Source organism: Muntiacus reevesi, chromosome 3 (genome assembly GCF_963930625.1).
Source record: "Muntiacus reevesi chromosome 3, mMunRee1.1, whole genome shotgun sequence".
In the NCBI taxonomy this organism is placed as follows: domain Eukaryota; kingdom Metazoa; phylum Chordata; class Mammalia; order Artiodactyla; family Cervidae; genus Muntiacus; species Muntiacus reevesi.
The window spans coordinates 133595643-133620972 of NC_089251.1; the positions used below are offsets into that span (position 1 = coordinate 133595643).

The window sequence follows — 25330 nt, forward strand, 5'->3', positions numbered from 1 at the left end:
TGCTGTTAGTTTTGATTTTTTTAATGTCCTTTATTTCTCATCACATGTGATAAGATGGTTGGTGCAAACTCAGAAAATATGTATCTTCTATTTTTTAAATTTTTCTGTGTTTTTTTTTTTTTTTTTAGTTTTTTATACACACTTGTCACATACATGTGTATTATACTAGGCTGCGTGTGTGTATGTATACACAGGTATGATCCTCTTGTGGAGATAGCGATCCATTTGGTAGAGCAGGTGGTTGCTTTGTTCAGGTAAAACAGAATAGTTCCTATTTGTGGGCGCTTAAATCAGCCATGACTACTCTAACGAATGGAGCACTGGTCAGGGTGTTTGGGAGTCCAGCTTTTATTTGTGACTCCATTATTGCCTTTATAGCTTCAGTCAGGGTAGTTTCTGTGCCTTGGTGTCCTCACCTATAAAACATGGGTGATGCCTGCTGCTTTTCTATTGCTTCAGAGTATAGCAGGGATTAATGAGCCAAAACACAGGGTCTGTCATGTGGTTTGCACACCATGATTCTTCACTACACTGTGAAGGTGTGGGTCTAAGACGGTAAGCAGCTCTGCTTTCAGAGGTGCCTTCTCAGATGGCTGTGTGGTCCCATTAGGGTTCTGGGGTGAAGCAGCAGGTGTAGGTACACCGCTTGCCCGTTACTGTCCGGTAGACCTTTCTGCACTGATGGAAATGCTCTGTAACAGTGTGGGCACTCAGTAGCCATTGGGCATCTCTTATTATTCAGCACTTGAAATGGATCTGTTGCTACTGAGGAAATACATTTTAAAATATATTTTAATTAATTTAAATAGTCACATACACCAGATGGTTACTGCATTGGAGAGCTGGTTGGTACAGTTTGGATATAGTAGGGAAGGCAGGTTTATTTGGTGACTGACGTCAGGAATGATTTTGGGTAGAGGATACTAAGGCAACTGTAGGACAGTTGCAAGAGTTGATTTCATTTAAGGTGTTAACAGACCGGGAGCTATTTCTATACATCGTTATTCCTTCTGTTCTGGACTGTGGGTCATCAGACTTAATTATTTTCTGTACTTTTTGGTTTCTGTTTTATCTTGTGATCATTGCTGTTGACCTGATTAGCCTCACCATTTCCTAACTGATCTCCTTTTCTGATTACTTTTCATACCACACAGCCCAAGAGCTTTCAAAATATACACTTCTGGTCAAATGACTTATTTGCTTAAAACCCTTCCCGGTAACTCTTAATGTTTTTAAAATAGAAGTCAGACTTAAGAACCTGGTTTGTAGGACTTCAGGTGGTCCAGCTTTCCTCATCTCTCCAGCTCTGTCTCTCTGGTCCCTCCTCTCCCCCTTCTTCAACTTTTTTTGCACTAGCCTTTCTAAATCTTTATTTCCATAAGATGTGCAAAGCTATTTTGCCTCCTAACCGTCACATATGTTTTTGCTTTGTGTGGTATATTCTTCCTTTGGGTTTCATCTTAGGCATGGTTTGTTTCTGGCTGGCTTTCTCGAGTCCTCTGTATGTCTATGGTGCTCCCTCCCGGTCATAAATGGAGGTGGTAGTGTACCTGCTTCTTACTGTCTTCTCGTTAGGTTGAGTGCTCTGTGTTCCAGGGATAGCGCCTGATGTAGTCTGTTGTTCAGTCACTAAGTCATGTCCAACTGCGACACCATGGACTGTAGCATGTCAGGTAGTCTGTACCCACATTTATTTGTAGAGTGAATTTGTAAGTCTTTGAATGCATAAAGGGTTTCCCTTGTGGCTTATCTGGTAAAGAATCCTCTTGCACTGTGGGAGACCTGGGTTCGATCCCTGGGTTGAAAAGTTCTGGAGAAGGGAAAGGCTACCCATTCCAGTATTCTGGCCTGGAGAATTTCATGGACTGTATAGTCCATAGGGGCGCAAAGAGTCGGACATGACTGAACAACTTTTACTTTTCTGAATGCATAAAGGGCTTCCCTGGTGGCTCAGATAGTAAAGAATCTACCTGCAATGCAGGAGACCTGGCTTCAATCTCGGGGCTGGGAAGATCGCCTGGAGAAGGGAATGGCGACTCACTCCAGTATTCTTGCCTGGAATATCCCATGGAGAGCCTGGTGGGCTACAGTCCCATGGGGTTGCAAAGAGCCAGACACGACTGAGCGACTAACACTTGCACTTTTCTGAATCCATAAAATGAAGATATATTTTTTCATCTCTTGGTTAAAGGGACTGACAAGATGAAAATAGGAATTGCCTCCCTCTGCTCCCAACTTCATTGTAACTCTGAAGTGTAAGTCCAAGTTTCCGTAAGCTGCACCTTATCTCGGATGGTAGAACTGGTTCCCGGTATTCATCGGCATGAACGAACGGCGTGGGCTCCCTGGGCAGAATTGTTGGTGTCTTGCCCATTGGGCACTCCTGTTCCCTCTTGTGGGATCAAGGCCACCCAAAGTGATTCCTCTAGCCTTGACATTTTTAAGGTCTATTTTTCTTTCTGCCAATGTTCTATATATTGTTTTTCTAGAGTTAAGTATTAGCAGGTGAGAATTGATGAATTTTGTTCCTGTGCTTTCCTCCATATCTGAAGTAGAGCATGGGGACGGGGTCGTGGAGAATTTGCAGGGTTCTTTGTAGTTTCTTTTTTCACCTAAAGTTCATTTTCCATTTAAGCCATTAATATCTCAGACTCTGAAATCTGAGTTGATAGGCGTGCTTCCTTTTTTTTCTCTGCTTACCATGTATTTTGCTCTTAATATATCTTGTCTCAGAGTAACCAGAACTAGACTTTTTCCATCTCTAGAAGAGTAGAGAGCAGAAAGGGCAAAAACTGTTCTTTTATCCTTCCTTCTTTGGCCCTTTGTGCTTTGGCTAATTGAAGTTGTAGATAAGTAGTGTCCTTTTGCCTATTCTAAATTTCTAAATGCCATTCGTTAGCTCTAGAAGAGACATTTTGGGATCTTCTTCATTATGTCAAAGCTAAAGGCTTCTTTCTACTTAGATGCCTTCTTCTCCTGGATTTCCAGTGGAATGCGTGTTAGATTTTTCTCTTACACTCTTCTCCTTTGCACCCTTGACATCTTCATCTCCCCAGTAGTTTTATCTGCTACTTGTACTCTAGTAGGTGAGAACAGACAATTATGTTGGTGGTTGCAGAACAGTATGATACATGTCTTCATAACTCAGTGCCCCCAAGATTCTGTGAATATCTAGGATAAGGGCTAGAAATATGACTAGAGGAAGTCATGAAAGGTTTTCTAGAGGATGTAACACTTCAACTGAATTTGAAGAAAAAGGATAAGAGGGTGGACTTTTCAGAAAGAGGATGATGGTTGCTAAGGTACTAGGCACTTTTTTCACTTCTAGGAGCTGATACAAGACTGGAATGAAGGGAGGGAGGATGGTGAGATAAGAGGACAGAGAAGGTGGGCAGAGGCAGTGAAAGCCCTTCTGTGCTAAAGAGTTCACATATTAAGTTGAAAACTTTCACCTCCACACTGGGAAGGAATCCAATTGAAAAGGTCTGTTCAATAATCAAGGGGAGAAGTAATGAGAAGGATCAGATGGTCATATATTAACTTTTATTTTGTATTGCATTTGTCACAGTTTCCAGAGCAATATTATAAAATAATAGTGATATACTTGCTTTAGTCTCATTTTAGAAAAAGTATTGGCTGTAGGTTTACAAGTCAATATTGAGTTTGTATAAAAATAATGATCTTATCATACAGATGGCCAACAGAGACATGAAAAAATACTCAAAATCTCTAATTATTAGAGAAATGCAAGTCAAACTATAATAAGGTACCACCTCACACCAGTCAGAATAGTCACCATAAAAAAAGTAGTGAATGCTGGAGAGGGTGTGGAGGAAACACTGTTGATGGTAATGTAAATTGGTACAGCTACTATGGAAAGCTATGTGGAAACTCCTTAAAAAACTAAAACTAGAGCTGCCATATGATCCAGGAATCCCACTGCTGGGAATATATCTGGAGAAAACTTTAACTGAAAAGATGCATGCATACTAGTGTTCATAAAAGAACTATTTACAGTAGCTAAGACATGGCAGAAACCTAAATGTCCGTCAACAGAGGAATGGATAAAGAAGAGGTAGGATTATGTATATAATGAAATATTAAGAGCTGGAATATTAATGGAATATTACTCCAAAATAGAATGATATAATGCCATTTGCAGCAACATGGATGGACTTAGAGATTGTCTTCAGTTCAGTTCAGTCGCTCAGTCGTGTCCGACTCTTTGTGACCCCATGGACTGCAGCACGCCAGGCCTCCCTGTCCATCATCAACTCCCAGAGTTTATTCAAACTCATGTCCATAGAGTCGGTGATGCCATCCAACCATCTCATCCTCTGTCGTCCCCTTCTCCCACCTTCGATCTATCCCAGCACCAGTATCTTTTCAAATGAGTTAGTTCTTCACATCAGGTGGCCAAAGTATTGGAGTTTCAGCTTCAGCATCAGTCTTTCCAATGAACACCCAGGACTGATCTCCTTTAGGATGGACTGGTTGGATCTCCTTGCAGTCCAAGGGACTCTCAAGAGTCTTCTCCAACACCACAGTGCAAAAGCATCAATTCTTCAGCACTCAGCTTTCTTTATAGTCCACCTCTCACATCCATACATGACTACTGGAAAACTGTAGCCTTGACTAGATGGACCTTTGTTGACAAAGTAATGTCTCTGCTTTTTAATAATATGCTGTCTAGGTTGGTGATAGCTTTTCCAGATAGCAAGCGTCTTTTAATTTCATGGCTGCAGTCACCATCTGCAGTGATTTTGGAGCCCCAAAAAATAAAGTCAGCCACTGTTTCCATTGTTTCCCCATTTGCCATGAACTGTTGGGACCAGATGCCATGATCTTAGTTTTCTGAATGTTGAGTTTTAAGCCAACTTTTTCACTTTCCTCTTTCACTTTCATCAAGAGGCTCTTTAGTTCTTCTTCAGTTTCTGCCATAAGAGTGGTGTCATCTGCATATCTGAGGTTATTGATATTTCTCCCAGCAATCTTGATTCTGGGTTGTGCTTCCTCCAGCCCAGCGTCTCTCATGAAGTACTCTGCATATAAGTTAAATAAACAGGGCGACCATATACAGCCCTGATGTACTCCTTTCCCGATTTGGAACCAGATATCGTTCCATGTCCAGTTCTAATTATTGCTTCCTTCTCCAGAGCCAGGTCAGGTGACCTGGTATTCCCATCTCTTGAAGAATTTTCCACAGTTTATCATGATCCTCACACTCAAAGGCTTTGGCATAGTCAATAAAGCAGAAATAGATGTGTTTCTGGAACTCTCTTGCTTTTTTGATGATCCAGCAGATGTTGGCAATTTGATCCCTAGTTCCTCTGCCTTTTCTAAATCCAGCTTGAACATCTGGAAGTTCACGGTTCACGTACTGTTGAAGTCTGGTTTGGAAAATTTTGAGCATTATGTTACTAGCGTGTGAGATGAGTTCAATTGTGTGTTAGTTTGAGCATTCTTTGGGATTGCCTTTCTTTGGGATTGGAATGAAAATTGACCTATTCCAGTCCTGTGGCCGCTGCTGAGTTTTCCCATATTGCTGGCATATTGAGTGCAGCACTTTCACAGCATCATCTTTTAGTATTTGAAATAGCTCAACTGGAATTCAATCACCTCCACTAGCTTTGTTTTTTGTGATGCTTCCTAAGGCCCACTTGACTTCGCATTCCAGGATGTTTGGCTCTAGGTGAGTGATCATGCCTTCGTGGTTATCTGGGTCATGAAGGTTTTTTTTGTGTAGTTCTTCTGTGTATTCTTGCCACCTCTTCTTAATATCTTCTGCTTCTGTTAGGTCCATACCTTTTCTCTTGTTTATTGTGCCCGTCTTTGCATGAAATTTTCCCTTGGTATCTGATTTTCTTGAAGCGATCTCTCAGTTCAGTTCAGTTCAGTTGCTCAGTCATCCGACCCTTTGCAACCCCATGAATCGCAGCATGCCAGCCCTCCCTGTCCATCACCAACTCCCGGAGTTTATTCAAACCCATATTTATCGAATCAGTGATGCCATCCAGCCATCTCATCCTCTGTCATCCCCTTCTCCTCCCGCCCCCAATCTCTCCCTGCGTCAGGGTCTCTTCCAGTGAGTCAACTCTTCTCATGAGGTGGCCAAAGTATTGGAGTTTCAGCTTCAACATCAGTCCTTCCAATGAACACCCAGGACTGATCTCCTTTAGGATGGACTGGTTGGATCTCCTTGCAGTCCAAGGGACTCTCAAGAGTCTTCTCCAACACCATAGTTCAAAAGCATCAATTTTTTGGCACTCAGCTTTCTTTATAGTTCAACTCTCACATCCATACATGATCACTGGAAAAACCATAGCTTTGACCAGACGGACCTTTGTTGACAAAGTAGTGTCTCTGCTTTTTAATATGCTGTCTAGGTTGGTCATAACTTTCCTTTTAAGGAGTAAGTGTCTTTTAATTTCATGGCTGCAATCACCATCTGCAGTGATTTTGGAGCCCAAAAAAATGAAGTCTGACACTGTTTCCACTGTCTCCCCGTCTATTTCCCATGAAGTAATGGGACCAGATGCCATGATCTTAGTTTTCTGACTGTTGAATTTCAAGCCAGCTTTTTCACTCTCCTCTTTTACTTTCATCAAGAGGAGACTAGAGAAGAGAAGAGATCTCTAGTCTTTCCTAGTCTGTTGTTTTCCTCTATTTCTTTGCACTGATCACTGAGGAAGGCTCTTATCTCTCCTTGTTATTCTTGGAAACTCTGCATTCAAATGGGTGTATCTGTTTTTTTTTCCTTTGCCTTTAGCTTCTCTTCTATTCACAGCTATTTGTAAGGCCTCCTCAGACAACCATTTGGTCTTTTTGCATTTCTTTTCCTTGGGGATGGTCTTGATCCCTGCCTCCTGTACAATGTCAGGAACCTCTGTCCATAGTTCTTCAGGCACTCTGTCTATCAGATCTAATCCCTTTAATCTATTTCTCACTTCCACTGTATAATCGTAAGGGATTTGATTTAGTTTATACCTGAATTGTGTAGTGGTTTTCCCTACTTTCTTTAATTTTAGTCTGAATTTGGCAATGAGTTCATGATCTGAGCCACAGTCAGCTCCGGGTCTTGTTTTTGCTGACTGTGTAGAGCTTCTCCATCTTTGGCTGCAAAGAATATAATCAATCTGATATTGGTACTATCATACTGAGCTATTTATCTAGATTATCATATCAGAGGTAATCACATCAGAGATTATCATACTGAGTAAATCTGAAGGAAAAAGACAAATACCGTATGATATCACTTACATGTGGAATCTAAAATATGATACAAATGAACTTATTTACAAAACAGAAACAGACTCACAGACATAGAAAACAAACTTATGGTTATCAAAGGGAAAGGGGGAAAGAGAGGAATAAACTAGGAGTTTGGGGTTAGCAGATACAAACCACTATATAAAATAGGTAAACAACAAGGTCCTATTGTGTAGCACAGGGAACTGTATCAATATCCTGTAGTTAACCATAGCGTAAAAGAATTTGAAAAAGAATATATATATGTGTGTGTATATATTTATATATGTATGTGTGTATAACTGAATCACTTTGCTATATACCAGAAACTAGCACATTGTAAGTCACCTACCCTTCAATTTTAAAAAAAGAAGATCTTCCTTCTGGGTATTTTACAATTTTTAAACAAGACTGGATTTTATTTTATTAAGTGATTTTTTGAGGTGCTGTTACACTTTTTGCCTGTTGATGTTATTAACACGTTTAAAAATATTACTCCGTCTTGCATTCTTGGGATAAACTTAGTGTATTGTGTTAATCTTTAAAGTAATACTTCGCATTAGTTTCTTAGGATTTATTTAAGACTTTTGCATCTATAGGTATACATTGGAATAATTTGTTGTTTTAGCTTCCATTTTTTACCCTCAGATTTTGATGTTAAAATCATACTTACAGTTCTTAAAAATAATCAGGATGCTTTCCACCTTCTGTTCTTGGGTACATGAGTCAAGTATCTAATGGAAATATTTCCCACCTTACTTTCTCTTTCCCATCCCCTGTCCTTTTTCCCCAACCTGACATAACATTATTTATTTTTATCTCTTTCATACTATATATTTGGAGATAGCTCTCAATTTGGTTACTAGTAGTTATCACTCTGAAATTCTAATGTATTAACAGTAGAATATAGGTACTAAAGAGAAGATAGACTTTTTGTTATCCTTTTAACTTATCCTGAAATTGTCCCTGTGAACTATAAAACAAAGTTACCTATCTTGTAGTTAAATCTGAGGCCATATAGTATACACTTCTTACTTTATCTTTTATTTTGATTTAATTTTAAAAATCTGTTTCTTTACTTTTTTCTTGCAAGTCACATTTGCTTAGAATACTTTTTAATGCACTTTGAGCTCTTGCTCTGCAAATGTTGGCATTTTTTAAATGCCTGTTGCATTTGAGTATAGTATTCATTTGCTTAGTTCGGAATTTACTGTGCTTTGCATGAGACATTTACCCCTTGAGGGCTAAAATAAGAGTCTGTTACCCAGGAGGGAAAATTCATTCTGTTTTTAGCTTCATATCTGAAAATAAATTTCATATCTTTTGTGTTTCTTTGTTGCTCAAAAATGTGTTGGTAACTATTCAAAACCTCATTGGCTATCCTTTCCCACAGCCTTCTATTTGTATCAGAGTGAACCTAAAACAGAATTATTCCAGTCACATCAGAACTATATTGAGTGTTTGGAGCATATCATATGCTTCTTTTCTTTTTTTTTTTAAACAGAAATACAGAGTTCAGGATTTGGTACTTGGTCTGCTATTAACAGAGTTTTCTTTGCAAGGATGTAGATTTCTTAGTTAGAATATAGTATATAGGCCATTGGACTTATTATTCCACTACTCTTGTTAATTTTTAAATTATTCATCTTCTATAACAGATAATTTATATTTTATAGCTGTTTAGAATCATGTTGCCCTTTTGAATTTCTCTGCTTTTTCTTGTTTCACCACAAATTAAGTGACTTGAAAAATTAAAATCGATGTGTTTGCAGTTTCATAGTTGTTCATAAAGGATTTCATCGTGGATCGTCTTGGTATCCTGTCATATGTGATAGGTTTAGTATTAGTAAAAATGCTTTCTTTCATGTGTTATTTGGGATAGAGTGATTTCTATGTGCAAGTACAAGTTTAAATTTGCCTATCTCTCCTTCTCCCCTTGTACTAGTGGTCAAGTTCATCTTGGGCACAGCTGTAGGTGCGTGTCTATTTGTCATTCTTTTTTTTTTTAAGTTTTTATTGGAATATAGTTGATATAAAATGTTCTAACACTTATTGTTAGCTTCTGATGTACAACAAAGTAAATCAAATAAGCATATACATATTTGTTGTTGTTCAGTCGCTAAGACGTGTCTGACTCTTTGCTACCCCATGAAGTGTGGCCCACCAGGCTCCTCTGTCCTTCACTAAATTTCAGAGTTTGCTCAAAACGTATACATATAACCACTCCTTTTTAGAGTGTTTTCCCATATAGATCATTACAGAATGTTGAGAAGAGTTCCCTGTGTTATACCGTAGGTCCTTATTAGTGATTCTGCCATTCTTGAGGGGCAGGACATTGAAGGCCTATACTGTATTCTGAGCTCTGCCTTTGGGGTAGAGCTGAAATGTTAAAACATACTCCAATAGGTACTTTCTTTTTATTAGCCTTAGTGATGAAAAAGAATCCTAGTGAGGAAAAGAATGTTCAGTCATGTAACTTTTTATCTTTACAACGTACCTTTCATCTTTTTTTATCCTTGTGTTGTATCCTATGCGTATGTGCTCAGTCACTAGGTTGTGTCCAACTCTGTGTGACTCCATAGACTATTGCCCGCCAGGCTCCTGTCCACGGGCTTTTCCAGGCAAGGATACTAGAGTGGGTTGCCATTTCCTCGTCCAGGGGGTCTTCCCATCCCAGGGTTTGAACCTGCATCTCCTGTGTCTTCTGTGTCTCCTGCATTGGCAGGCGGATTCTTTTATCACTGAGCCACCTGGGAAGCATATAGGGCAACATAAATCTGCACATATTTTAATGTTACTAAAAAACCAGGCTTCTGTCCTTCTCTTTAGTGCACATCCATATTGTCATATCCATGCATGCTTGAAGTCTATCATAAAATTGGGGAAAATGAAGAGGCCAATACTTGAAATATAACTTGTATTCCCAAATCTTCATTTTGTTTCTGTCTCCCCCAAAATGCCAATCTGATAATATTAATAATAAACAATTATTGAGCTCTTACTGTCTGCCAGGCACTGTCTTAAGTGCTCTTGATACATTAATTCACTTGGTCCTTACATATATTAATCCTACAAAGTGGATTGTATTCCCATTTTACAGATGAGAAAAGAGGCATAGGAGATTAAATACCTCTAAAGTCATACAGCTATTGAGTGGCAGAGGTGGAATCTAAATTCAGGCTGTCTGATTGTGTAACCCCAGCTCTCAGCTGCCCTGCTCTATTGATGCCTCCCTCCTGCTGACAGCTGTTCATGGAGCTGTTCTGGCTTTCTCGCGTCCTTGGAAGACAGTCCACCTCTTCAGCTCCTTCCTTTTCATTTCAGATCACAGTTTACATTTCCAGAACACTGCATTCTTTCTCTTCTCTGTCTTTCTCCCTCTTCTTTTCTTCTTTCTTGCTCTTCTCTTTTTATTTTTCTGTGTTTCTCATTTTCCACACTAGCTCATGTCAAGGCCTTCACATAAGCTTTTCTCTCTCCTGGGAGATTCTTACTCTACTTCTGTACCCCTTTTATTGTTTGTCCTTTCGTGTCTGAGCAGCTTTACCAGGCTTTAAAGTTCTTCCTGTTTTCTTTCGTTGGCTTTTGCCCCACTGAGCTCTCTGAGGCCCTTTTGTCTCATTGGTTCTTTAGTGACTAAGAGAACTTAGAAGTACTTGAGTGCATGACTGTTTGCCAAACTTATTACAAGATGATGTTTGTAGCTTTTCCCCTAGGTGTACAGAATTGCCTCTTGGTGTCCACAAAGGACTAGGAAACAGTTCCCCCATGGATACCAAAATCTGGTGCTCAGGTCCCTTAAATAAAGTGGCATGGTATTTGCATATAACTTATGCATGTGTCTGCTTGTGCATGTCAAGTTGCTCAGTCGTGTCCAGCTCTTTGCGACCCCATAGCCTGTAGCCCACTAGGGGCTTCTCTGTCCATGGCATCATCCTGGCACGAATACTGGAGTGGGTTGCCATTTCCTACCCCAGGGATCTTCCTGATCTAGGGATCGAACCCAGGTCTTCTACATCTCCTGCATTGGCAGTAAGATTCTTTACCACTAGTGCCACCATGCACTTCCTTCAATATACTTTAAATCATCTCTAGATTACTTATAATACTTAATACAATGTAATGCTATGTAAATACTTGCTAGTATATGACAAATTCATTTTGTTTCTGGAACTTCCTGAAAAAAAGAAAAAAAAAATTTTTTTAATGTTTTTGATCCACTCACTGTTAGTTGAATCCATGGATATGGAGCCTATGGAAATGGAGGGCAGGCTGCATGCACATATACTCAGTCTATGTGTGTTAAATAAATAAATGATTATTACTAGTTGTGATATATGTACATTATGTATATTAATACATATATGCATTTTTATGTCGAATCTATTAACCTCGGTCAGTTATAGGTCAGTAGCAATGACCCTCCAACGTTTCTTGTTCATTTTTCTGTAGTAAAGATTTTACACTAGATTTTTGAAGAGAAATTTAAAATCTTCAGTCATACCTTCAAAACTGTGAAATATATTTAAATATATATTTATATATTTAAAGTTATTTAAAATCAGCACTAAAAAAACAGAGCGGGAATATATCAGAGGAAAAAAACTGGTAAAATTTGCCAGTGTACTGTGTTGTGAAGAAACAGAAAAAAAATTGGAATCAGAAAGATACTGGTTCAGTTCAGTTCAGTTCAGTTCAGTCGCTCAGTCATTGTCCGACTCTTTGCAACCCCATGAACCGCAGCAGTCCAGGCCTCCCTGTCCATCACCAACTCCCGGAGTCCACCCAAACCTGTGTCCATTGAGTAGGTGATGCCATCCAACCATCTCATCCTCAGTTGTCCCCTTCTCCTCCTGCCCTCAATCTTTCCCAGCATCAGGGTCTTTTGCAGTGAGTCATCTCTTCGCATCAGGTGGCCAAAGTATTGGAGTTTCAGCTTCAAAATCAGTCCTACCAATGAACACCCAGGACTGATTTCCTTTAGGATGGACTGATTCGATCTCCTTGCAGTCCCAGGGACTCTCAAGTGACTATATAAAATGTTTTACTTATCAGTTTTTATGATGTAGTATTGATAAATATGTTATCTATATGTAGTCATTTGCTATTCACTGAATCATAAAGAGCTTTCTTTGATAGGTTATTAAGAGAACTGAACTGTCAAAAATGGTGCATATGAAAGTTGTTAATATACTGTCATGCACTACATGTAAATTCAGCAGTGAAGATGTGGATGTTTTCCTATATTCTGAAAATAGTTTTAATTATATTGGTGTTGCATTGACCCATAGTTTAGCCAAGTAGCCATTTATGTTTTTCTTTTTTCACAGCTACATACTGTCTTTGTCTCTAATGACTATTATTTATGCGTTATTTGTGGCATTCATTTGCTCAGTCATATCCGACTCTTTGCAACCCCATGGACTGTAGCACTCCAGGCTTCCCTGTCCTTCACCATATCCTGGAATTTGCTTAAACTTATGTCCGTATCATCCTCTGTCACCCCCTTTTCCTCTTGCCCTCAGTCTTTCCCAGCATCAGGGTCTTTTCCAGCAAGTTGGCTCTTTGCATCAGGTGGCCAAAGTGTTGGAGCTTCAGCATCAGTCCTTGCAGTGAATTCAGAGTTGACTTCCTTTAGGATTGCCTGGTTTGAACTTGCAGTCCAAGGGACTCTCAAGAGTCTTCTCCAGCACCACAGTTCAAAAGCATCAATTCTTTGGAGCTCTGTCTTCTTTATGGTCCATCTCTCCCATCTGGACATGACTACTGGAAAAACCACAGCTTTAACTGTACAGACCTTTGTCAGCCAAGTGACGTCTTGGCTTTTTATTTTTTATTTTTTTTATTTTTCATCTTTGCTTTTTAATACACTGTCTAGGTTGGTGATAGCTTTTCTTCCAAGGAGCAAGCATCTTTTAATTTCATGTCTGCAGTCATTGTCTGCAGTGATTTTGGCACCCAAGAAAATAATGTCTGCCACTGTTTCCATTGTTTCCCCATCTGTTTGCCGTGAAGTGATGGGACCAGATGCCATGATCTTCGTTTAAGTTGAGTTTTAAGCCAGCTTTTTCACTCTCCTCTTTCACCTTCATCACGAGGCTCTTTAGTTCTTCTTCACTTCTGCCATTAGGATGGTGTCATCTGCATATCTGAGGTTACTGATATTTCTCCTGACAACCTTGATTCCAGCTTGTGCTTCATCCACCCTGGCATTTCACGTGATGTACTTTGTATATAAATAAAGTAAGCAGAGTGACAGTGTACAGCCTTGACATACTCCTTTCCCAATTTGGAACCAGCCCATGTTTCACATCTGGTTCTAACTATTGCTTCTTGACCTGCATACAGTTTTCAATTTTCCATGTTCTATTTGGCTCAGACACATGAGCATATAGTAAGTAGGCTCTTCAGCCCTGATAGAAAGCTTTCTTCCGTTAATTCCATCCATTTCAGCAACCACATTTCTTATTCCCCATACAAGCCCTTCACATTCATCTTCCAAATTCTAGTTTCTAGTCCTGAGTTTGAGTTCATTTTATTTGTTACTGTATGTTTCTTTTTTTAACCTCCCATAAAATCCATCTCACATTTCACTTCTTTATTTGTGCCTTGATTAATACTTTTTAGTTTTATACTTATCTATGAAAGAGTATTTGTCCTCAGAAGGATTACAGGCAAAGACAATGTTTTCTGAGTATTATGTATCCCTCCCAAATAATCTGTTTTAAGGTTAAGGTTTTAGATTAAAGTATGTCAGAAAATAAAAAACATGCTGTATTTAAGAACATTTAGGAAAAAAAATTGTTCTATAAGCTCCCTTGGTAACCCAGTCTAATAGCAAGTTATTGATACTTATTCTGCATCCATGGTATTGCAGTAAATCTAAAGCAAACATAAAACACTTCTTCCTTATATAGTGATGGGGAATAATTGATTTATCATGTCTTCAGTTAATAATTGATCACATCAATAGTCCCTTGTGGCTTTTCCTTCATGTATCACCTATTTTTTAAAAAAAGAATAAATCTAATTATATTTAAAACTGATTTTTGACATAAATATGTAAGCAAAGTATTCATTCAAATATATCATTACGGGGAAAAAGTTTTATGCCTTTTTTGTGCCCACATAATAAAGGAGAAATGTTACATATGCTCTGTCTTCTCTTTCTATGGTTTTTGAAGGTGTCACATAAAAACTTGTGTCTAATTCCAAATTTCAGTGGTCCATGGCAAAGCAGTATCATGACAGGATTTAATAGACTGCATGTCCCATGATGCAGGACTAAGGGTTAACTGATTGTCTCAGTAGCATTTTTAATGTGCCATTCTCCAGTCCATTAGCAATGCAGGAAGGCTAAGGGTTTAGCAAATTGTGTATAAGCAGAAGCCATCCATAATCCAGGTAGAGAAATCACATGTTTAAAAACCATATGAGGTAGTAAGCTTTGTGTAGTAAGGACTCTAAATGACTAGAATCTTGCTAGTCATTTTATGAAGCAGTTTTTTTAAGATTGTAAAAGCATCTTCCTTATTCAGAGACCACTGTTTATTTTTGATTTAAAGCCTTTGTAAGCTGATTTGGTTCTTTGGAAAGTACTTTCATTTAACATTTTTAAATGTTGTCATGGTGCTCTTTAGTTAGTATTTGTGTGAAATAATTATGCTGTAGTTACTGTGCATTAAAGTACACTTGACTGGGCTCTTAAATTTCATTTCCTTGGAGAAATCTACATTTGTCTTTGATAAAAAGTCCTTATGTGTGCACTGATTGATTTTTTTTTTTTTTGGATGCATATAGTGTGACTTTTTTTTTGTTTATTTTTGCATCTGGGGATATAAGATCTAGCATATTGATTCCTTCCTTTCTGATTGTCATACTTACAAAGTATGTATGTGAGGAGATTGTGTATTTGGTACATGGGCATAACAGATAATAAAATTGAGAAATGTCAAGTATAGTGGATGAGCTCAGTTCCGTTTTGAAAGAAAATGACCTTATCTGCTTTGAGAGTGAAAGTGAAAGTCGCTCAGTCCTGTCCAACTCTTTGCAACCCCATGGACTATATGGTCCATGAAATTCTCTAGGCCAGAATCCTGGAGTGGGTAGCCTTTTCCTTCTCCAGGGGATCTTCCCAACCCAGGGATCGAACCCAGGTCTTCCGCATTGCAGGCAGATTCTTTACCAGCTGAGCCACAAGGGAAGCCCCCACTCCTGCTTTAAATGTATAATTGGGAGGACCCAATTTCCAGTGCAGTAGCTGGTGTCATTTTTTTGTAATCAGAAAGCTGAAATACAAATGACTGTATTATACTTTGATTTGAGAAAAACTATTTCCAGAAGAAAGACACACGTGATAGGACTTGGGTATGTAAGGAAATCTGAGAATACACGTTGTCCAGAGTTTACGTAGCACTTTCCCAAGGAGAAAGAGTGACTGAACCTGATAGTTGTGAATAGCAGTCATTAGAGAAACATTTGCTGTGGTTCATTTCTTTTCCCACTCTGCCATCAAAACAGCTTTCTCTAAGATCATTAATGACCTTGGCTCTAAACCCAGTAGGTGCTCATATCTCTCATCTCAGTGCTCTCAGATTTGACACCTTCTTCCTTTCTCTCCCTCTTAATGTTTCCTTGTTTCCATCCAGATCTTTTCCTACACATTTGATACAAGTTTAAAAGCTCGTATTGTACCAAGTTTATAACTTTATATCCTGTTTAACACATTGCATTTTTTTACATGAACAATAATGACCGTTGTATGGATATCCTGTAATCTAAAAACCAGAGAAGATTTCAAAAGACGTGTTCAGTTTAGAAAACTTTTCTGCCATGATATAATACATTAAAATCATTTTGAAACAATATGTAAAGAATTGGAATAGTAGACAAAGTGCTGTGATTTTATCAGTGTAGTTAATGATTGAAAGACTAATCATGGGCAATATGGAATATTGTTAGAAAGAATGGAAGCAAAGCGAGACCTTTGTCAAGTCAGTGGAAGCTTTCTCTCAGTGAAATAACAGCCGTGCCACGTGTCTGAAGCCTCTTCCATTGTGATGTTCCGTGACTCTCGAATTAGTGCATGCTGGGATGTCTGCATCAACATACTTTCTGAACTACATCAATTTATTCTGTGATGGCTATAATTATTATAGATTGTAGTGCACATACATATTAAAAATTAATTTAAAATGCCCTATTTACTACTTTATTAAATTGTCATGTGGCATAGTTTTCCTTCTAGTGAATCTAAATACCTATCTTGTGAAATTATCTAATTTCTGTATTTGTTTATATAGACGATAGAGCCTGTAACAGCTACAGTGATTTTTATTTGCATTTGAAAGCATGTAATCAGCCCATAGTGATTAATGATAATGAAGCTATATTTTAAAATATGAATTTGAATACCAATACTGAGTTGTGAAAAAAATTCATGTTTAAGTAACAATATATTCGGTTAAGAATAGTCCCTGTAATGGTCTGGTGTTAAATTTCACATCTTTTTCTATTTTTCAGCAGCTTGTAGTACTTGATTCTTATGCCTTATGTGAATTCTTGAGTCATTTATTTTCAAAAAATTGTGTCTTATTAGGGAAGTTGAAAAAATTGTTCTACTAGTGTTTCATTTAGTTAAAAATCAGGCCACGCATTTTATTTACTTAAACCCATCTGTACTTATTTTACCAGCAACATATTTGGTCTGCGGCCTGTGGATTATGCAGACAGTAAAAATATGAAATCGCTGTTGCTGCTGCCGGAGAAGAAGGAATCATCATCAACCAGCCATTGCTCAGTAGTGAGTATGGATGTAGCCTTGGGACATTTATGTGTTTTATTGAAATCGGTTATAAAATGAACAAAATGGCAAAATTTCCAGTCAGTGAACTGCTTTCATTCACCAGTTATTGAGCACTTTCTGTGTAGTAGCTATTGTGATTTCAAAGACATAATCAGAATAAATCAACAAATACTTATTGTTTCCCCCCTCCATATTTTAGGTAGCATTCATACAGTAATAAATATGACTGATAGAACTCTTATTCTCAAGAAGTATACTTTCTAATGAGAGCTAGGAAAGAAACAGAGTGTGAATATATAAACTAATATAAGTAAAATAATTTTGGAAACTTACAAATGAGTTCTTTGAAGAAGACTTTATAGAATGTAATAGACTGGAGGTTGTGGGCTTCATGAAAGGTACCATTTTACCTGGGTCATCGAGGAGGGCCTTTAAAGAACTGATATTTGGTCTGAAACCTGATGTCGATGGAGCACCCAGGTGAATATCTGGAGGACAAGTGTCCTAGCAGAGGGAACAGCAAGTGTGTAGGACCCTCAGTGGGTGACCTTGGTGTGTTTGAAGGTTAGAGAGAAAGTCATTATTGCTGGTGACTAGGGCATGTCTCAGAGTAATGGGGAAACCACTGAAAGAATTTAAAGGAAGGAATGGTATAATCTGATTTATGCTTTACAAAGTTCACTCTGGCAGCTTCTAATCAAAAGACGGGGTGGTGCAAGAGTGTGGCAGCAGGGAGATTACTTGGACTGTTTCTTGGTAAAGAAGAGAGAGAGAGACCATGATGACCTGGACTAAGGGAACAACAGTGGAAGTTGTGAGAAGTAATGAGATTGGTATGTATTTTTGAGTTAGTGCCAACAAAACTTTTGGATGGATTATAGGTGAAGTGTGGAGAAAGAGTAGAATTAATATGACTTAGGCTTCACTGTTTGCTCAGATGGTAAAGAATCTACCTGCAATGTGGGAGACCCAGGTTTGATCCCTAGGTCGGGAAGATCCCCTGGAGTAGGAAATGGCAACACACTCCAGTATTCTTCCATGGACAGAGGAGCCTGGTGGGTTACAGCCCATAGGATCGCAAAGAGTCGAACACCACTGAGCAACTAACACTTCCACTTTTTACTTTAGCAATGGAGTAGATGTGGGTGCCATTTGCTGCCTTGTGGGAAGAATGCTATTCCTTAGGAACCTACAGTTTAGTGGGGAATATGGGTGTAAAAAGAATTATTACACACTGCAGTGAATTTGTAATAGATACCATACAAATATAGAGTCTTAAAGAAAGAAGCTGATTTTAGGAGGGATCAGAAGAGAAGGTAACATGATGTCTAAGTAAGCCTTTAAAGGTACAAGTTTTAGCAAGATATCTAATACTGTGTTATATTGGCTACAAATAACAGAAAACATTCATTCAAATGCTTAAAGAGTATATTCTCTTATATAATCTCGATATACGACAGCTCTTGTTATAATTTGGCTTAGCAGTTGCAAAGCTTGCACCAAAGATCTAAATTCTTTCTGTTCTTCTGCTTCACCATCTTCAGTGTGGTGGTTATGTCCTCACTATTCTCCCTCCTGGTGATTGTAGAATGATTGCCACAATTCCAGATACAACAACATTGTCCAGCGTTAGGACTAAAACCTTTCCCAGAAGCCTTCCAATGGACTTCCTCTTATGTCTTATTGGTCAGAACTGGTCACATAATTGCTTCGGACATACATTGTGGTTGAAGATAGGGTCAATCCTTGAAGAGTGGGTATCTGAACAGAATTAGGACTCTATTAATAGAGTCTAGGAGGAGTGAGGAATGGATTTTCACTGCCCAGTGCAATCAGGTACACGAAGCAGAAATAGCAGCCCAGATCTAAGGAACAGCTGCTCAGAGACAAGGAGACATAAAGGGCTTTAGAAATTTGAGAAACTAGAATGTAGTGTGAGAGGAGCATGAGGTGCATTAAAGAGGAACTGGAGGAAAGACCTGGGTTGGGATCAGGGGCTGAAAGACCTTGACTCTCTGTGGAGGAGTGGAGGCTTTACTGCCCAGTCAGGGAGGCACCCTCAGTGTGTGTCTCACTGGAATGGGACTCGGGGGGATAGCGAGGGTGGGCTGGGCTGAAGGCTGGGGAGGAGGCTGTTGTGTGTCCATGTGAAGTGGAGAGGATTGGAACTACAAGTGGTGTTGGGGGTGGGGGTGTGAAGTGAAGATGAGAGGTTTTAAAGAGAGAGGGGTGGTGGACTCAGTGTATCTTAACAACTGCTCAGGTGGGGGAAAATGAGATCTAGAACTGTTCAGAGAAGGCTTCTTGTCCAGTACGGGCAGCAGAGTAGTGATTGACCTGATTGTTTAAGATGAGGAGGTAACGGAAGGTGTTTATAATTTGAGGTGGTCGTTTCTTGGGCTCCAGAATCACTGCAGACGGTGACTGCAACCATAAAATTAAAAGACACTTGCTTCTTGGAAGAAAAGCTATGACAAACCTAGACAGTGTATTAAAAAGCAGAGACATCACTTTACTGACAAAAGTCCATCTAGTCAAAGCTATAGTTTTTCCAGTAGTCATGTACAGATGTGAATGTTGGACCATAGAGAAGGCTGAGCACCAAAGAATTGATGCTTTTGAAGTGTGGTGCTGGAGAAGACTCTTGAGAGTCTTTGAGACAACAAGGAGAACAAACCAGTCAATCTACAGTCTCCAGTCTGTGGAGTCACCAAGAGTCGGACATGACTGAGCGACTGAACTGAAACTGAAAGGAAATCAACCCTGCATATTCATTGAAAGTACTGAAGCTGAAGCTGCAATACTTTGGCCACCTGATGCAAAGAGCCAACTCGTTGGAAAAGACCCTGATGCTGAGAAAGATTGAGAACAAGAAGAGAAGGGAGCAACAGAGGATAAGATAGTTGGGTGGTGTCATCAACACAGTAGACATGAGTTTGTGCAAACTCCAGGAGACCGTGCAGGAGAGAGAAGCCTGGCATGCTGCAGCCAGTGCATGGGGTCGCAAAGAGTCAGACATGACTGAGCAGCTGAATAACAGTGGATGCTATCGCAGGCTGGTTACCCTTATTCTTCTAAAACTCTTCATCTCCTCCAGGCATCAGCCTTGTAAGTGTGCCCTATCTGTAGACCTGAAAGAGAACCTAGAAATCAGCAGTTTAATTTTCTTGTTTTATAAATGAGAAAACTGATATGTAGTGTGATTTGCTCAGGGTTCGCCAACCATCAGAGAAGGCAATGGCACCCCACTCCAGTACTCTTGCCTGGGAAATCCCATGGACGGAGGAGCCTGGTGGACTGCAGTCCATGGGGTCGCTAAGAGTCGGACACGACTGAGCGACTTCACTTTCATTTTTCACTTTCCTGCATTGGAGAAGGAAATGGCAACCCACTCCAGTGTTCTTGCCTGGAGAATCCCAGGGATGGTGGAGCCTGGTGGGCTGCCGTCTATGGGGTCACACAGAGTCGGACACGACTGAAGCGACTTAGCAGCAGCAGCCGACCATAGGAAAAAAAAAAAAAACACCAACACATTTTTCCCCCCAATAGATCAATTAAAAGTTGACTGAATTCAGAATATTAAGAAAATTTTAGGTCAGTATTCATTTGGTCCTACTGTACTTAGCTATAAATTGATCCTTACTCTATTCATTTGGACTTGGATTCTGCTGGCAGAACATAATGTAACTAAGTTGTTGTTTGCCAATATTTCTTTTATGTAAAAAGCTGAAAAAGGATTATTTTAGTTGTGTCGAAGATAAAGATTAACTGTTAATGGTATTATTGGAATCTGAGCATGGCAATCTTCCTCTTAATTTAGCTGTCCAATTACTCTTGTGTTTTTGTTAAATGTAAGAAACCTGTACTTTCTGCATGTCACATGGACACTGCCGGTGAGTGAATATCGTTATTTACTCTCTTAATGGTGGATACTTGGCTAAGGAAATGATCATGAATGGTAACAATTCCTTAAGTTGAAAGAGTTGTTTCTTTGTGTATACTCACTAAAGACAAGATCTGGGATCTGCTTGGCCAAACACCATCAGACTCCTTTTCACACATCTCTTTCAGCCACACAGGCTGCCTCGCTGTTTCTTGAATCCCCCAGACACGTACCCATTTCAGGTCCTTGGTGCTAGCAATTTTCTCCACCAGGGACAAACGTAGGGAGCCAGATGTACACATGGAATGCTTCCTCACTCCCTCTGGCTCTTGTTGTAGTTTTTTAAACTCTGTTTTTGATAAACTCATTAATTTTGATAAATTCAGAGTAACTGATTTTTCCAAGAATAAGTTTCGTATCAAATTATTCCTTAGAGAAGTTTATTTAATGTCAATGTACATAGTATCTAATCTCTCTAAAAACAGAATATTGAACCTTTGGATTATTTTCCAAACAGCTTTTGAATCTCCTGATTCTGAGCCCTCTGCTTACTCAAATCAAATGCCTCCCCACTCCCACCTCCTGCCCCAAATTAGACATGTGACTTTGACAGCTCTTTGCTTGATTTTGTTTATTTATTTTTATTAGCTTTCCTTAATTATGAGAAATTAGTGCCAGTTTCTATTTTTTATTCAAAGTTAGAAACTAGATAGAAAAATGCTTGACCCACTTTGGTGCTTTCCTGAGGTTGATGGAAGTAGTATCATATGCTATATTTACAATTGATACTTTTCACTTTTTATTTTGTGTAGAGAACTCATTTAGCTGAAATGGAGTTATAAAAATTGAACAGTAATGTGTTCCATTTAGAACTACTTTATGATGCTCATTTGTAAACTGACAAGAGTATTTGAAATGCTGTTTTTTAATATGATTAAAATATAGTAATTGTTTGATAAAGTAGACTGAACTATTTTCATGCTATGGAGTGTTTACAGTGTTTAGGTTAAACATGGTTACCTCGTCTTATAATTGAGTGAATAGGAAAGATAAATGGATAGAAATGTGATGTCAGTATGTGTGTGGTGTGTGCACTGCATGTCCAGTAAAACCTCTATAACTTGAACCTTCAACAAGAGTAGTTCAGGAAGCTGAAATTTTAAGTGCTGAATATTGTCATTAAAAAAACTTTATAGAAGTGTTTTTTAAAATGTCATGAATACATACTGACTTAATACATAGTAGAATCCTATTTAATGCATTTTGAGTGAATGAATTATTGAGATCAGTCTGTTTAGAGATGTAGCCAGCAATTTACATGTAATATTGTAGGGCATCAGACCAGATAAATTGCCATTATTCAGATATGTGAAGTGAATATTTAAGTATAAATTTCCTCCAATCTAGTTGCTGAACTCTACTGGTAATTGTACCTGCAGTCTTCACTCATGTTCTGCGGAACTTCTGAGAGCCCAGAGGTCCAGAATACCTAGACACTCATACATGTAGGCGGGCCCTTTGTGTTGTATTTGAAAATTATTGTGTCTTTCCTTTTATCTTGTAATACAGTAGTGCTCATTTCCCTTTCTTTCTTATCTGCTGGGTCATTGCTTTTCTTCATCAGGTAACTTTTGTCTAACTCTCATTCCAGTTTCATTTATTAAATTTCTGTTGGCTACTATTGAAAACACAGTCCCATTGCTTCTCTGAATCTTTCACTTGTAACCTTTGACAGTATCCACTGGTGCCTTCTTTTTTATTCTTGTCTTTTTCTGTCTCCTGTAAGTTCTAAGTCTTTCTATTAAAGTGAAAATATTAATCTTAGTTAGAACACTCTCCTTTTCATAAACTGCATTGACTTATTTCTGTTGGTGAATCTGATATAATAAGTTCAGTATTCCCTTGTCTGTTTTTACTTTGTTGGTTTTGAGAAATAATGCTTTCACTGTTAAAATTTTGTTTTCTGTCTTTGAGATCAGTGCTGTTCTAGAAGCTTTAGTGTTTTTCCATTTTTAACATAATCTCAATTTAAATTAAACACATCAGGTTGGGTTTAGCTCTGTTGGAGTAAGTTAGTTTGTGGGGAGGGTAGAGAGTTGATCATTTTAAGTGGGTATTTGGGGTTACTTTTAAAAAATGGTGAGGCTTACTGGAAACAGAATGAAGTTCTAAAACCCTAGGGAAATCCACTTTAAAATCGAGGAAACAAGACACCCTAGGTGTAGAGAGGTATCATAAATAGTGTTTTATTGGGGGCAAGGGGTAAAGAAATAGAAAAACAGTTATTCAGATGCATTGAGCATTAAGGTTCTGAGTGACGATTCAATGGAAATTATTGGGAATTACTAGATAAAGTAAACCAAGGAATGAAATCCAGGCTCATATCAAGTGAAAATCAGTTTAATCTTTTTCTAGCCTTAAATGTCTTTGACACTATGGCATCTCCTCTTCTATTGGCAGGTAAACACTGGTCAGCGTCGGGATGGGCCTCTTGCACTTATAGGCAGTGGACTTTCTTCCGAACAACAGAAAATGCTCAGTGAGCTTGCAGCAATTCTTAAGGCTAAAAAATGTGCTGAGTTTGACAGTACAGGTGAGGATTATTTATTTATTTAGTTTTGGTAGAAGAGAATTTTAAATGGGTAATTCCATTGTAGAACTCACCTTGATAATTTATACATTTTACCCATTGGAATCTGACTATATACTTTGAATCTGTTAATAATTCTAAGATGTTTCTATAGTTATAAATTACTTACAGTCTTCATTTGGTTAGGAAATACAAAGTTTAAAGCTTTGCCATATTTTAGGGCATATGTCAGAAGAGCAATTTTATGAGTTTACTAATGACAGATAAATGGTCGAACGATGTAATGCTTTAATTCCTTAGTTGTAATTGGAAATAGAAAAGAAATTTGCTTTGGCCAATGTGACTTTGGGCTTCTCAGGTGGCTCAGTGGTAAAAGAATCCACCTGCCAATGCAGGAGATGTGGGTTTGATCCCTGAGTTGGGAATATATCCCGGAGGAGGAAATGGCATCCCATTCTAGTATTGCCTGGAGAATCCCGTGGACAGAGGAGCCTGGCAGGCTATAGTTTATAGTGTCACAAAGACCCAGACACAACTGAGCACACACATGCACTCTGTGTGGCTTTAAGATTTATGGTTTATGATCTGAATAAAACTAAATAAGAATGAGAATAAATACGAATAGAATTAAATAAGTCTTTACTGAGGTATATACTTTACTGAAGTATAAAAATTGTTGCCTTTGAGGAAAATTCAGATGTAAGTGGACTAGTTAAATAATTATTTTGGTTTATATTTCTGTTTCTCTTACTGCTTTTTTTATATTCTAGTAACTCATGTCATTGTTCCTGGTGATACAGTTCAAAGCACCCTGAAATACATGCTTGGAATTCTCAGTGGATGCTGGATCCTAAAATTTGAATGTAAGTATTGGATTTGGGAGAATTACAAAGGGAATTAACTAGACTAATTTCACTTTTATACTGCACTATTTCCAGTAATTATTTAAGGACCTTATGCTAATGTTTTTTACCTATGTTTAGTCCCTACATTTTGAAAAAGCTTATCATATTAATTCTGTCATTTAGGTGTTCTTGGTAAATATATACAAGTATGTTTTCATTTCAAAATCTTCCTGTAATACCAACTATTTTAATCCAGAGTAAAGGATCCTGTAATAGACCTGTAAGCTTAAGCAATTTGTGTTACCGTTATTGTTGTTTAGTCGCTCAGTCATGTCGGACTCTTTGTGGCCCCATGGACTGTAGCCAGACAGGCTCCTCTGTCCGTGGGATTTTCCAGGCAAGAGTACTGGAGTGGGTTGCCATTGCCTTCTTTAGGGCATCTTCCTGATCTAGGAATTGAACCTGTGTCTCTTGCTTGGCAGATGAATTCTCTACCACTGAGTCATCTGGGAAGCCCATATTACCATTATGTGATATATTTAACTTAATAAGTGCTTGATTAAATATATGACTGTTAAATGAAATTAGTTTATTGCTTTTCCTTGTGATATCTAAAAACTTACCTGCATAACTCTCTATAGCTCTCTCAGCTAATATGGTTTGTTTTAGGGAGGCCTTTGGAAATTGAAACTGCCTTGTACCACCTGATTGGGGGTAATTACACTAGCTATTCTCTAAACCTCTGATGAAAATGTGTTCCTGTTATTCCTGTCTAGTTAGCAGTCAGCCACCTTCACCTTGGCAGCTGCCTCTCACCTTCCCAGCTCTCACCTGTTTGTTTTACCTGAGTGAAGTCGTTCAGTCGTGTCCGACTCTTTGCCACCCCTTGGACCGTAGCCTACCAGGCTTCTCCGTCCATGGGATTTCCCAGGCAAGAGTACTGGAGTGGGTTGCCATTT

The 25330-nt window shown here is 38.6% G+C and overlaps 1 protein-coding gene across 2 annotated transcripts in view; it reads left to right on the forward strand.

Annotated features, from left to right (window-relative positions):
* The window catches only part of BARD1 (BRCA1 associated RING domain 1), an 81690-nt gene that overhangs the window by 42510 nt on the left and 13850 nt on the right, over positions 1 to 25330 (forward strand). For both annotated transcript variants that reach the window (XM_065930640.1, XM_065930641.1), the window contains 3 exons: positions 16942 to 17050; positions 23397 to 23529; positions 24297 to 24389. In XM_065930640.1, coding sequence (XP_065786712.1) covers positions 16942 to 17050; positions 23397 to 23529; positions 24297 to 24389 — 335 coding nt within the window. The remainder of the gene's footprint in view (positions 1 to 16941; positions 17051 to 23396; positions 23530 to 24296; positions 24390 to 25330) is intronic.